The 16,406-nt window shown below is 35.5% G+C and overlaps 1 protein-coding gene across 1 annotated transcript in view; it reads right to left on the bottom strand.

Moving 5' to 3' along the window:
- The window catches only part of EDIL3 (EGF like repeats and discoidin domains 3), a gene marked incomplete in the record, with an annotated part of 336,704 nt that overhangs the window by 80,860 nt on the left and 239,438 nt on the right, over nt 1-16,406 (bottom strand). Inside the window, 2 exon segments of the mRNA XM_072416185.1 lie at nt 10,002-10,146; nt 14,324-14,479. Of these exon segments, the coding sequence (XP_072272286.1) occupies nt 10,002-10,146; nt 14,324-14,479 (301 nt within the window).

Here is a 16,406-nt window from a genome sequence, read left to right as displayed (position 1 = left end):
GGATAATCTTAATGTTTTCTTTTGGCTGGCTCAGCCTTGTCATTTAATCACGTGACTCCAGCGGAAATCTTTCATTTAATAAGCAGAATGAAACATCTGAACATGGCATGCAGATGTTCCTCATTATTCGGCTTTATCTAAACACAGCTTGCAGTTATCTGTGAAGATGTGTTGATCCTCTCAGCAGATTTTGTATCCAAAATTATTGACCTTGATGTTCTGCAATTATATCTCAGAAGAATAAAAACTCTAAATACATAATCTACTTTAAATCCTAAAATTGCTGCAAATAAAAACACAATGTTCACCAGCAGCAATACACACTCTTTAATTAAAAAAAAAAGATGGCATGTTGTATATTGAGTTTAACTGACATCTAAAAGAAGTGAAATATTGAAAACCAAGAGCTTTTCCCCTTTTTGCGAAGACTGTCAGGCTGCCTGAGACTTCTGTAATTGTTAAATACATATCTGAGAAACTAGCCAAATGGAAATGTTGGAAAACACAAACAGCAATTAAATCGACACATGACAAGCCCTTAGCTATGATATCCAGCTACCTTTTTCTGGGCACACAACCTAAAAAGGGTGAAACAAAAATAAAATTTCCTGGATGGACAAAAAAATAAAAAGACCAACCAATATATTGGAAAGCAATTTAATAATAAATACAGTGAAATATCTGTCAATATGCATGTATTCCAGCGATGGCTTCCTTGACTTCTCAGGGTGAGTGTCTTGGGTATCACTAGCTCTAGGTATGTACCCCACCTCTCAGACCATGGACCTGTCTGCCCAATATTTTATTCTGTTTATCAGTGATGTTCATAGTGTCTATGCCAACTGAACTGCAGCCATCCCCTTTCCCTTATCTGTCAGATACTGGCGGCTTCTCCAGTTAAAAGCAATGTACTATGGGGCAGGGGAATCTGTTCTGTAGGGGACTGGGGGATACATTTTTGACTGTATACTGGCCTACAAGTAGCGTTATTTTGAAGCCTTGAACCATGTGCATTTTGCTTTGTTGTTGCCTGCACATTAGGCTTTCCAGACCCTTGCAGCTGTCTGTTTTGTTAAAGTAATTGATGTATCTCCGTTGATTTGTGGTATATATGTGATGTGTATAAAGAAAATAGGCTAAGGTTTGCAAACAAACTCTTAGGGAAATATGCTCTATTTGCCTCCTTGTGCCACCTTGTTCATCTGGGCTGCCCCAGGTGTTTCACAATTCAAGAAACCTCTCTAGATACTCTATAAAAGGTGAAAAAACATGAGGGCAGACTAGATATATCCCAGAAACTCTTTACAGTCCTAAGATTGCATACTATTAAGACAATAACCCAGATTTTATGAAACCAGTCTTCCTTGGGATGCATTGCAAGTACTAATTCTTCCATGGCTTGAGCTCATTCATTTCTACATACCTAAAGTTTATAGGAGGTGCTTTTCTTTATTCATTAAACAGATCCATGACACATTTATCATATGGATAAACAAGATCATCAGATCATTGAATGGTAGACTTGCTTGTTCACTACAGCAATCGTTAGATGAAAAATGTAAATCCTAAAAATTAGGAAACTAACGGCTCTAAAAAAAATAAAGCAGGGGCTTTGGCTTTGATTTAATCCATTCCTGGGAATATATGGTTTCCTGTTTTATAAATAGAGTCCCAGGAATATCATTTTTCATGGCAAGTGCTTATTTAATATCAATCACTTGATCAAGAATTCACAATTGCTGAATATATTTTTTTTAAATGTGGTGCTTAAAAATGTATATTTGGATAAGGTGCTATTATTATGGTGATGCCTCCAGTTCTTTGAGTGATACAAATGATGAACATCTTTCCCACATATGCCATTCCAGAAAGTCCCATAATAATTAGATCTTGTGAATACAGAAGCTATAGAAAGTGTTTAACTCCCTTCAAACCCATTTTGAATGTGTTTATCAGTGTGTATGGAGCATTACTGTCCAGGAATATGAGAACTTTGAGGAGATACATTGTTTGTTCCATATTCTGAATCTTTTCCTATACATGGTTCATATTCCCTTGCTATCATAGCACCTATATAAGATTTGATGACCCATTTGAGATTACTTTCCAGATGCTTAAGATCCCCACAAAATTTAAACAGCTGGCAATAGTCTCTGTAAATGAAAGACACTCCTTGGCTTCTTCCAAAATGAAACCTATTTAGATGTAGGAAATAAGGTCAAAGATGAATAAAAGTGATTTCCACATTCCAGCCTTGTGATGATGTTCAGTTCTGCGCAGCTCATAACCTACATTATTTTTAAATTCTGGTTACAGAATGGCTTACTGAATTCTGTGATAATAAATCGTTGTAAGGCTGTATTTTATAGTGTGTAATAACTATAATAACTGTCCATCTTCCCTGTTAGTGAGTCTCAGGTTACAATCACAGGTCCTCTGTGCCAATTTGCCCATTGCTGACATCTGCAGCTGTTATTTTTGTAAATTTTACCTTTGACGCATTAAATAATTTTGCACTGCTCTGGGCTGACACAGCTGCAATTCAGTCTTCAACCTTTTGCCTGCTTTGAAAACCTGTTTGCTGCCTTATGGTAAATTGTTTTAGATCAAAATGCAAATTGGCACGCTTCCTATACAGCTGATTATTTATATATATATATGACAATCAATACTATATGGCTCACCCCTTTATCTGAGTTGATTCTTTTGATTTAGATAACTCTTGGATTTTTATTTGAAGCATCTGTTATTTTATCTATTCCTAATATGTATCCATTCAGATTTAATTATGCATTTACATAAATATTTTCTACTATTAACATTTCAAAGGAAACAGGTACCGAGAGAAATATGCAGTCATCTTTGTCTTTCTGAAAATGCTGATTGCTTGGTTGGGTTATCATGCACAGTAGTAAAAGTTACTGGGATAATATATATTTTAAAAAGTCTACATGTTCCGATTCATTTAGTTAGATAGAAATGACCACACACAAACAATGTAAATACCAGAAATATCCTAAAATATCAGAAATGTATTGGTGCACAAAATATATGCAGAACCAAAATGCCAAATGATACTGTGTCCGTTTCCACATCATTGTCACCTAATAAAGGATATTCTTGTTATTAATGTATTCTTCATTGTTTGATGATATACCATTGTGATATGACTTACTATTGTGGAGCACTTAGGAAGACTGTACAGTCACAATATCACCCTATCATTTTTTTTTCTATAGCAATAACCATTCTACTGAAAAAAATGTGCTTATTTACAGCCAGCAAATGATGCAAGCTGGAAAACGTTTGCAAGTAATAATGTACTTGGAAGCCGACCCCAACAAAATGTTTTATTTGACAGTTTTTGAGAAAGCGGGAAGAGTTAAAAATAGAGATGAAATGCAGAAAATTCAACTTTTATACAACTCACATACAAAATGATTTTATTCAAAATCCACTAACCTAAAATTGAGTCGGGTATTTAATATTATAATTATCTTTTATGGGAAAAAGTTTCCTGGCATTACAGGAGACAGGGACTAAGGAAGGGTTAGAACATTTGTAGGTACTGTGTATCCAGTTGTGTATTTCCCTTCATTTTCTGTACTAAACCCTATGTGATCATATCAACTAATGTCCTAGTTGGGAATCTTCCCAACGGTGACATGGGAGGCAATTAAAACTTCATACTTGTTCTGACATTTCCTAACCATATTTAAAGAAGATGATGTCTGGAGTTTGCTTTAAACATGCATATTGCTTCTACAGGTTCTAAAAGCTAAAGTCACATGGTCACACGTCCTTAAATCATTGAGTACTTGCATATAAAATTGTTAACACTTTTTTGCACAGTGCAGTTCCACCTCTTCTGCAACTGGCACCTTCAATTTGACCAATAGGTAGGCATAGGATGCTATAGGATTACTCATCTGTGTTTATAGGAGTTGGTAATGAAACATACCAGCATATTAGACTGTGTGAATTAGATTAGATTAGTGAATTTAAACACAAGACAAACACAGATCTATATTTAGGCAAAGAAAATCAAAAAGGAGAAAGATTAAATGGACCACTTGGCTTTCGGTCTTTTTCTTTCATTACACTTCTATATTTCCAACAGTTGGTAAAGGATGTGCTTTTAGAATGCACTGAGTTCTAGACCCCCCAGGACTAAATACCACTACTTGGTACCTGCCTTTTACATCTGTATCTTGTTTATTACTTTTTTGAAACAACAGGTTTTCCTACAAAAAGCACCATGCTCATGAGCAGGCTGTTCAAAGAACTAATAGTTATGTACTCTATCATAATAGAATATGACATTTGATGCTCAAAGGAAAATTGGAATATACAAGTATCTATACAGCTATAACAATGAGCCTTGTCTAGTTGCATATTATTTTAATGTTTTGCTTTGTGTTAGATCTCAAATACAGTACATGTGTACCAACAAATATTAGGGAGTATATGAATATTGCGTTAAGCTAACCGCTCAGATGAGTTATATGTTAAAAAGCAATATATATTGATGCTTTTTAAATAAAAGATAATAAGAACAATGTATTAACTGCTAACACCTAAAGGAATTTTCCTTTTTTTTTCTGAAACTCCCTACATGGACTCTTAGACAATTTACTAGAGCTATTATAACCTTTGGCAGAAGTCACATGGAAAATAATTTGTGAAAATGCTATGAGTCAGAAGATATAATTTGACTCATCCAGGTAAGGCTATCTAGCCAAGAGCAAGGAATAACGGTGCCATGAAACAAAATGAAAGATTTTTGTGCTTGCCAAAAACTAGTCATTCCAATTTAAGGAGACCTGCAGCATCTGATATATCATTTAGGAAACTAATAGGGATTTCAAAGACATCAGAAGAAATGTATGACTTAGTTATATGTTCCATAAATAAAGATATGAGGATAAAAATAATGTTCTATTTCTACAGTTTATGGCTCTCTGTTAGATTATTACCTGCTAGAGAAGAGTGCAGTTTAGTCACAGGTGATGGGACTTAAATTGCATTTTAAAACAAGGGATGCACAATCTGCTTGGGTTCAGTTGAAGTCAAGTTAGTTGAAAATGTCCCGATGATTGACAGACCCGAATTTAGATTGAATATCATTAAACTCCATAGATACTGAATATTGCTAATAAATGGAAAATCTAAAATCTATTTTCAAGCTAACAGGCAAAAAAAAAAGGTCTTGGTGAATCAGGCACTGCCACAGCGAACATAGACAAATGGAATAAAAAAATGAAAAATTCTATACAGCAAAGTAAGGGGCTTTTCATGCAGCTTAGATGGCACCAGCTTCTTTTGGTAGCCTTAAAGCTGAAACTAGTGTTTAATTGTTTAAAATTTAAACTAGATCCTTATCCAGGTGTAGATCCTCAGTGGATAGGGCATGGCCAGAACCCATTCCTCAAACCTCATTCCTATTTGGCATCATTATACTGCATTGAATAATAGCATTCAGTATTTATTAACTGAATTAAATCACTTTAGGTTGAGTAAATCATTTACTTTGTACAACACCTATGGCATTTCCAAAGAAGTCTGAAGAAGCCCGAAGACGTACGAGGAAGCCCGTGCCACTTTTGGTTGTGTATGCATGTAGTGTCAGGAGCTGCCGCTAAGCCAGTGGCTAAAATTAAGTGTCATTCTGTTTTTTTTTTTTTTAGGAACTGTCACTTCCTAATGATTTCTAAGCTGACCAGGATGGTGCAATATACCAACAGGAGATAAAGAATAAAAATATACCTATCATATGGTACTCCCATCTTGCCAGAGTCCCGTTTGGTGGAGATGTGTGCGGGGCGCAGAGTGTAAGACACCAGCATGCTGCATTACCAACATATCCCGCAAGAGGCCGTGCCCGAGTTGTGACCCCGGACACACAGGAGCTGGTATCTGCTGACTAAGTAGGACCAAAGCGTAGTCAGGCAAGCTGAAACTCAGGGTAGGTGGCAATCAGGAGTAGTCAGATAGAGTCGGGGTTGGTGTACAAAGAGTCAAAAGCAGGATCATGGAATGCAGACAGGAACCTGGAAGCAGAGCCACCTAGATCTCCTCCTGTTGCCAGTCATTTGCTTTCAGATTGGCAAACATGAGGCAAATGGGGATCATATGACCAGCAGATAACAGAACCCACCACAGGAGGGAATGCTGGAGCAGAGCTAGTTTAGGTGGTGTTCACACTTCTGTGGAATACTCTGGTCCTATGGGGTAAAGGGGCATCTCTCAGGGAGTCACATGTCTCAGACCAGTAAGTGACCAATGGATAGGATTTCTGTATAGAGCTGCTGCTGCTACTGGCTGCAAGAGTGTCCAAGGTGGGTTACACAGACAGTTACAGTTCCCAGAAGATTATTCCCATTGCCAGCATATTCAAAAGAGCTGCTTGTACACTGCACTAATTTACTTTGCAGGTAACTGCCATCTCAAGATGCATACATAACTTTTTTTTCCAAAATGATATGGGGTCAGATTATAAAAACAGGGTTACAGGTACAAACTTTGTAGGTTGGTCTACAAACAGTTGTCTTTAAAACAAGATGCATAAAATATTGTGGGTGAATTGTGGACATCATATGTGCTTTTCCAAACCTGCACAGGTCTATGTTTTCAAATGTTTTAATCATATGGAAAATTATTTTTCTATATGGATTAAAACTATAGTAAGGTAAGGAAATCAAAATTTTCTATATTTACATAATGTAATTGTCAGAAGTAGCTTACATAAAACTTGAGAATGGTTGCATTTTAGATACTCAAATTGCTTACTGCCTAAGAATATTTGTCCTGGTGCCACACAGATGCTGGATCTAAGCAGGCAGGCTGATTAAGACAGACTCCCACCTCTCTGAGTACAACCTGCCTGGTAAAATATTTTCACACCTCCCCCATTCTAGAAAAGGTTATTGTGTGGTCCTGCCAGATACAACAAAAACATCCCAGCTTGCCATTCTTCTTAATAATAAGCCTCAGCCCCACTCATTAACTTAGATGAGCCCTAGATGAACCATGCACAAAGCAGTTTTCCAACAAGATGGTTTTATCAGCTTTCATCTATCTATCTAACTTCAAAAAAGCCAGGTCTGTAAGAGCCCCACAGAACACCATAACTTACTTTTATGTCCTTTTATACCAATAAATCTAAGACCGGAAATAAATTAAATGCAAAAACCCAACAAATAAAAAGCATTGCAGTTATTTGTGCATTCGTATAAAATACCAGAGTGGGCTTGGAGGTGAAATGTCATGACCTTGAAAATGAAAACAAAGCAGAAATCCAATTAACTTAGCAAGTCCATCAGTGATGACATGAGTGACTTTAGAATTGGGTGTCAGGAATGAAAGACAACAAAGAGCTAATTTTCCCAAGTACCTTTATTAAGCCTTTCTGTTCACTTCACAAAATCCTGGTCTACCTGAAACAGGAAGATTAATGCGGCACATTTTCAATTCTGATTCTTTTTTTTTTTTTGCCATTGGAAGGGCAAAAATCATTTAACGCAAATTGTTTTGCTGTATCACACTTGAACTCAGTGACCGCCACTTATACAGTATGAGAAGCCATCTAAAATGTTACCTGAAAATGGATTTGCTGCCTAGTATGGAAAAAAAAATACAAATGTGGAAAATGAAATTGCTTTACTGTTTTAGAAGCAATATGTCTATGATGCTCTGTGACAAAAAGGTCAAACTATTGGTATTGTTTGTGAAACTTTGCTGAAGGAGTCAATGAGTTAGGTCATGTATCCATTTGTTTTGGTCATGGTGTATTGAATAATAATAGTTTAGAATTTTGTGCATATAGGGAAGCTGTTTACTGCTCGTAAAAGGAACCTTAAAGGGGATGGAGGGAGGAAATGTTAACAATATAAAGATTATTTGCTTTGTCTATGTTGTACGTGTTTTAAATTTAAGTTAAAGTGTAAAATGTAAAGTGTAAGTTAAATTACCAGTGCAAAACATTTTTGTTACATTAGCTCTGCCACTGCTGTAGATATGGGCTTGTATATGTAGGCATGCCTACCAGGGGATTAGGGGAGACTTATTGCTCAGATGAGGCTTTCTGGGAGCAACATAAATAATACAGTCATCCATCTTGCTACCTTACCCAAAGGGGGGATATTATGGTGTATTGATTCCAAAACCTTTAAGACTTTAAGAACAATATCACCATGCATATACCTGCTAGTATTTGATGAATAAAAATTTTCATGGTTCAGTTTAGCTTTTTTAAAACAAGAAATATGTGCAAAAGATAATAAAATATAGAAACTAACCACCCTGGCATTTACTGCTCCTGTTCTCCTCAGAAAAAATGGATAGATTGATGGTCACTGGACTTGACAACTGGTTGCTGTATGACTTCGTGCCCCCTGCTTCCACTACGGTACATAATGAATATACAGAACATGGGTTGTGTGTTACTTCCCCCACCTCTTAGATTGTATACATTTCTGCACAGGGTCCTCTCCTCCTCCTGTGTCATTGTTTGTATCCATCAGTCATTTGCAACCTTTATTTAATGTACAACGCTAGGTAATATGTTGGCACTACATAAATACAGCCTATTGTTATTAACAATAATAATAATAAAAATAATACATTGTAATTGCTTTGGTTAAGGATTAGTGCTATGGTCAGGGATTAGAGGAATTCAGTTTAAGCATTTGGATCAGATTAACTGTTACCTGGTAAAGTGAACCTATATTCAAAATGTAACGAATTGCTGTAAAATGAAAATAACCTGATTTATAATTGTACCTAGGCACTACTAATTCTGTAGCCTAGCCACACTGCTGTATATATGCACTGTTTGTGTATATTATCTACACTTTACTATTTGCTAGTCTTAGCAAATTTGGGATAAGATTTGGTTATATTACTACTCTTAGTTTTTTTGCTATGGGCTTACTTTATTTGGGATCCAGAGTGTCCTGGAAGTAATGTGTGTGCCAGACACTCCTCTCTTTTATAGGCCAGAAATATAGTATGACTGTGGAACACTGGGGAATAATGCAGCCTGGGGCCAGGTGGCTTGGGTGATGAAATTGGGTGTAGCCTGTATGCTAGGAGAGCACAGGAGGTTTCCTAAAATTGATATCTGTGGGACCCACAGAGGAGCCAGAAGGCTAAAATTAGTGTTTTTCTTTCCATCCTGCAGTGACTTTGTGATTTTGCAAATATTTCTTAAAATTTTTGCGAATAAAAGTGGGCAGAGCCCCCTGAAATAGAAGAGACGTCTGAAGTACCTCCTGAAGTCGAAGCTAATAATATATATAGTTTCATGTTTGAGTACAAAGGAGGAAGTACTATAATAACTATAGTAAGAAAGAAATGAAAACTCCCATGCTTTTTCATCTGAGTGGTTAGCATTTTCTTATACGAATTCTGACAACTCAATACAGCTTGAAGGAAAGATGAATTGCAAAAATAAACAAGGGCAATTTAACAGCTTCAAACTTCTTATCATCAACTAAAATAAATATGGACGATCTGTCATTTCAGATGCTTTTTAACCTTTGGCTGCAAATGTTCTACTCCTTATATGTATTTTCTAAGTTCCATCATCTCTAAGCAATACTTTATTCTGTCTCGGCAGCAGCCCACTAGTCATCTGCTTGCTTATTTTCTTCTTTTACGGTGGAGAATGCACAGCATTTTGAAAAACTTAAAGCAGGGCTTGCATGTAAAAGTGAGATTGCAGCAGTACATTGCTATGTACTGTGCTGTGTAATTTACATGAAATGTGTAAGGACATTACACCTTTATTATGTTTCTGGGATGCAGAGCCTGGCCCACTCACTGCACCTTGCTGGCTGCACATCAGCAAAGTTCTATGCAAGTTCTTGAATCTGGTATTAGCAACTCTAATAATTTAAACATTCAGTTTTATTGATATTGGTGAGATCATAATGCAAGGCCTGCTTTAAGGAGTACAGACAACCGACCATAAGCCATGTTTTGGTAAAGTTTAGACATACCTGATAATTCACACCCCAGTAGCTCCATGCGAAGTGTGCAATGCCGTCTGCACACCTGTGGGTATAGGCGAATGTACTGAGCTTCAATTGGCGGAGTGAAGGAGTTGGCATAAGGTGTGTTGTTGTCTACATTACCCCGAAATACCTGCAGTCAAAAAAAAGAAAGCTTGATTCACTCTTCTGTACTTTTTACTCTTTTATTGCTGTCATGTTGTCTTCTCAAGATGACTAAACCAAATGGAATAGTTCTATGGAACTAAAGCTGAACTCCAGGCAGATATATTACAATCATATAATTAGCAATTATTAAATTAGATAAATTGGATGTATCCTGAATTTTAAGGACAACTTGTATAAGCACCTGAATTGATTTCAACCTTTTATTCCATATACAGCAGCACTAAAACTAGGAGAGAAAGGAGCAAATATGGAAGCTATTCCATTATGGGGCATACCAATGTACTGACAAGAGAGGAGAGCAATGTGAGCAAAGGGGCAAACCTTTTAGTCTTTTTATTTTCCTTAATGTAACTCTCCTAAAAGGTGAGGGTCTGTAAAGTCTTTGATACTTCTACTGTTTAGAATGTTTGTAAATGTAACCATGAATTTACTCTAAAACCTCTGGGAACAAGATACCTAAATATATAGATTTTAGAGGTTCAGTGTACTATTATGGTGCTAACAATAATAGTCTTTTGCCATTTGCGTTGTTAAAAAAATTGAAAGTGTTCTGTTAAATCTGTTTAACAGATGCAAAAAAAAAAAAAGTAGATTATAATATGATTATAATGAATATTTCCTATGGTATCCCAAGCACTTCAATTAGGTTTTCCAGTTCTTGTCTTGGACTACAGATGAGTTCATACAGAGATAGGGACAATAGGATGGTTGGTATAATGAGAAAAAAATATGCACAATAACAATTAACACAATGATTTTTAATAATATTATTACTAATAAACAGGATTTATATAGCGCCAACATATTACACAGCGCTGTACATTAAATAGGTGTTGTTATCCAGAGGCTGATGAGGATGATGAATGAAACATGTATTGCCCTAATTTAGAGCATCACATGCGTCAGACCACAAATGCTCACCTAGGGAAAAATACAATTTGAGAAAACAAGTTGTTTCTATGATTGTAGCACTTTAAGTGTTTTTAATGACTGTATCTATGATATCAAAGAATATCAGGCATACACTAGACTCCAGAATGCACTTGCAGACTACATGTTCTGTATTTAACTGAATTTCCATTCCCAGTAAATGACTACGATTACAGAAAATCATTAGCCAATTTTTATACAGTCATTTCACCTTAACCAAGACAAAACTGATTACTTAGTATTAAAGCTGAAACAAATATGGGAGTTGAATTGTTGTTAAGATGAACTTTCCCAAGGGGCTTATTAGAGAGTTGAAATTCTGTTTCTTCTTACAGTTGCATGATAATGAAAGAGAAAATGGTGAGGACCATATTACCATGTAAGTAATAGATACTGTCACACCTAAGTGAGAATAAGACAGAAATAATGAGGAAAAAGTTATGGGAGAAGAAGTAGATCACTGATTAATCGAATTACTAAAAAGCAGTGCAACTTTGATACCTGATGAACACCTTTGTTGAAATCAGTTTTTTGTATACATTTTAACTTCTAAAGTGGTCATATACAATACTATCCATAGGCTTATGCTGATGAAGAATGGAACATGTATTGCCTAATTTAGAGTATCACTAGCATCAGAACCACAAATGCTCACCTAGGGAAAACACTATTTGAGAAGACAGGTTGTTTCTATGATTGTAGCACTTGTCACTAAGTGTTTTTAATGACTGTATCTATGATTCTATATAGAAATCTTCCAACTTATAGAATATTACTGTAACTGCATACAAGCTACTAGATCAAGTATGGAAGAATATTAGGGAAGGGTCTGTCATTCCTGGTACAGGTTTAAGGACAGGCGGTTGTTTAACTTTTATTTTCAGTGAGATATTTCTATATCCAGCATTAGGTTTGTAATTTTTCAGCAGAAAATGCAATCTGTTTGGTAGCTACTGGACAGTAAAGGTTTTAAATATTTAAGATGTCTTAATGAAGCTAGCTACAAGTCATCATGGGTAAGACTTGTTGGATAAGCTAAAGCAGCTATTTACTCTAAATCCTCTACGGTACTAACATTCGAGGTAAAATAATCACATAATCTCCTTATCAAGCCATTTATGCAGTCTTCCTATGACCAGCTTTTTTTTTTTTTGCTTGAACCCTATTGATTGCTATTGAAGCAAATTCCGTGACAGCCTTTCTCTACCTTTTTAACATGGGAGACCCCTTAAAATAACTTAAGTCGTAGGGATCCCCTACTATATTTACTATATCCATAGCTTACAGTACATAGCACAGGAATGCCATGCCTGCACATAGCCAAAAGGATCATTGGTGTCAGTAAAAAGAATCTGAAAGGCACACATTGCTTATTAGTAGAGAAACTCCTAGCAACCCAGGAGGAACCCGAGGGTTTAGGAGAACTCTGGCCTAATGTTGCCCTAAATAATATAGACAATGGACCTACCATATTCAATGCCAAGTTTGTGAAAAGGTTAGATAGCCAACTTAAAGTGATAAAAATTTAAACTTCAAATTTTGTTTTTAGGTATTGTTTATATTCAATAAAAAAATAGTACAATATCAACCATACACCAGACTCCAGAGTGCACTTGCAGACTTCATGTTCTCTATTTAACAGACTTTCCATTCCCAGTAAATGATTCCAATTACAGAAAATCATTAACCAATTTTTATACAGTCATTTCACCTTAACCAAGACAAAACTGATTACTTAGTATTAAAGCTGAAACAAATATTGGAGTTCAATTGTTTTTAAGATGAACTTTCCCATGGGGCTTATCAGAGAGTTGAAATTCTTTTTCTTCTTACAGTTGGATGATAATGAAAGAAAAAATAGTTAGGGCCATATTACCATGTAAGTAATAGACACTGTCACACCTAAGTGAGAATAAGACAGAAATAATGAGGAAAAGGCTATGGGAGACGGAGTAGATCAGTGATTAATTGCAATTACTAAAAAGCAGTGCAACTCTGATATCAGCTGAACACCTTTGTTCGAAATCAGTTTTTAGTTTTTTGTATGTAAGTCACTCTGCCATATAAAGCACAGGTGACAACCAGGGTAAAATATCTTACTCAAACTATCTTTGTAAAACATAAAAAGGAGTAAAAATGGAAATTATTAGCCTGATTGGAGTTACTTCCCACTGATCCTTTGTAATGTGATCTCATTCCAAAGTTATATTTGCAGAGCTTGATGGATCAGTGTGTAACTATTGACTTACAATGGGTCTCACATGGAATCATTTGATTTTACTGCTGCAATGTGTTTGCAGTTACAAGTTTCCTGGTAAATGTTAAATTAACTCTTCAACAAATCCCTTATCTGATCTCTGAAATCTGGAGCACTCTTATATGCAAGCTCAACTTTATTTAGGAATGTGGTGCCTGTGTTCATCCTCTCCTGCCTAACACATCTCTCTATTGGTCAGCCATACCAATTCTAGACCAATGCCCACTATGATGGACAGTAAACAAATCTAGCTACCAGTACAGATTTTGCTATAGGTGACTAGTGCATACCAAAGTAATACAATTCCCTGTTTTAATAAAATACCTAATACTTGTTTTTGATCATTTGAAACTCTAGTCTCTCCATTTAGTATGGCCTCTGGCCCCTTACATTTCCGGGTATTTTGCTGTGTGGTTTCTTGTCCTACCCCCACATACTGTGAATAATGTAAAGCCGGAATATAAAAACCACAGAGCTTAGCAAGAAATGCTTGATTCCCACAATTATCAGGACTTCTTACTCAATATAAGAGAGATAATTGTTTAGATATTTTATTGTAGAAAACACTTACCAAACATTTTCTTTTATACTACAGAGCCATTTTTGGACATATGAAAAGGAAACCATATGTCTATTATTTCACATTAGTATGATTCCAGGTGAATTTATTTTGAAAATATCTTTTTAAATGAATACATGGTATATTAGGAAGCCTTGTAGTCAGTCTTTAAGATATTCTGCTTGTAATAAATGACCTTTTCCCTAGGGTCTTTATGCTATCCTCCTATCATAGCTAAAACTCAGAAAAACATACAAAGACCAAATACATGTGTGCTTAATTCGACATTAATGCATTCTACGCAAAGTTAGTATACATCATAAAGGCATTTTGGGAAAGTCTTCTATTTAGAAATACAAATACAATTATTAAAAATTGTATAAGCAGATTACTTACCATGTCTTCATTGCTTCTTTTTACTTTATATGTTGACCATAATTTTCCATCATCACTGTATGCAATCTTGTATGACTTGATATATTCTGGGCTGCCTATTCTTTTTGCTCCTTGTGTAATAACACCTGTGACTCTCATCTTCCTCTGTAAATTTATCTGTATAAAGGAAGAAATAAAACGTCAGTTATGCCCACATTTATACCCGGTATCTGTATTCAGTGGGGTACCTGTTCCAAATGTTCTTAGTACATTTAGTAATTTTATATATATATATATGTACAGCACTGCGTAATATGTTGGCGCTATATAAATCCTGTTTAATAATAATATAGTTAATATATGGCATTTTATCACTGAATTTCAACAGGATTAAACCTATAATGGACATAGCGGGTAAAATAGTTTTTTGAGCTCCGTTAATGGGAACATATAAAAAATAAGAATGAGAATAAAAGATTTCTTGCCCATAGCAGCGACCTAATAGGTGTACAGAACTCTTTTGGAAAGCGTGACAATAGATCTACTGTGTATTGTGTTTCTTACACCAAGAAAAATTGGAACATTCACAAGGAGTTTATGACATTTAGTAGACAAAGTAAAAAGTTTTACAATGAAGGCATTTTACAAAGTTCACAATATCACTGCACCTGTCTTATAGTAACAAATTGGTAATTCAGGTAGAGACAGACTTTAAAGGCCAAATTTGGATATTTTCATATACCAGAACAGGAAAATATAAACCTTTCAAGTATTGATTTCTGTCTGTAATGGCATTGTCTGGACTCTATAATAACTTTTTTGCTTTTCTGGTGTAATGTATGTTGATGGATGGGTCTTGGAGGACACCTCTAACTGACAATGTGAGGAAGCAGAAATCTTCATTGGACTCACCTAAAAATACCCGTCACAAAAAATAAGGACCCTATTTGAGTTATAGGGCCTGATTTAATAAAGCTGTCAAAGGCTGGAAAGGATAGACATTCATCAGTGAAGATGGGTGATCCAGAAAACCTGGAATGGATTTCTTTAATGCCATTTGCTATAAAATATTTAGAATCAGAACCAGGTCCATTCCAGGTTTTCAGGATCACCCAGCTTCACCGATGAAAGTGTATTCTCTCCAGCCTTAGAGAGCTTTAGAAAATCAGTCCCATAGCCTAAAGCAGTTTTTTTTGGAAAAGAGGGCACTTACATGTCTAGTAATGTGGCAGGTGCAGAAGCTTTACCTCACTGCTCGAATGTACCTGTACATTACAAAGAAACATGGTTGTGAATGCAGCCCAAGTTTTATTATTCCTATGTGCCCGGAAATACCCTGAAATACCCCAAACTGCATCCCATACAAGAATATAATTTTGAAAATGATGATAATGGTCATTGTATAGTGATGGATTGTTCTCATAATAGATTATTTATAATCTCAGATTATAAAATTGAAAAAAAAACACACCAAGGATAGTCGAATAGCTGTAAAAATAATCAACTACAATACAACTACAGTATTTACAATTATTTTTAGCTATTATTAAATAAATGTTGTGCTTCTATGTTGTTAAAGGTAAGTTCATAGTTAGGAGATAACTTTATGATTTATCATTGTCAACATCTAAAATTCTTGATTGATTACAAATTGATTGTTTTTTTCATTATTTTTGTAATTTATTACAAAGAGGAATCTTATTCTAATAGATACTGTTACTTCTATATAAACAAAGCCTTTTCATTCAAGATAAAAGGTTGCCACATTGTAACTGCTGCAGATGTACCACAGAATCACAATCAATTTATATGATTGTTACATGGCAAATGCACAATATCACAATGACAGTGCTTGTCACGTGCAAGAGCGATGCTCAAGATCAGTTCTCAAAAGCATAATATCAGGGAAATAGGAAACCTTGGCACTTGTTCACTCTAGAAAAAAATAGAAAAACCTTGAAAGCATGAATGTACCCAACATGAATTTTCAACATAAAGTGCATGATCAATGTAGTGACAAATTGCAATGAAGGTGGACAACTGCCTTTCCTTTTATAGGCGAGAAGTTTGCAAAATGTCTCCATAAATCATATAAAAATATTCC

This window comes from Pyxicephalus adspersus, chromosome 6 (assembly GCF_032062135.1).
Source record: "Pyxicephalus adspersus chromosome 6, UCB_Pads_2.0, whole genome shotgun sequence".
NCBI lineage: Eukaryota > Metazoa > Chordata > Amphibia > Anura > Pyxicephalidae > Pyxicephalus > Pyxicephalus adspersus.
The sequence above is the reverse complement of the archived record's forward strand: the minus strand, read 5'-3'. Positions and strand labels throughout refer to the sequence as shown.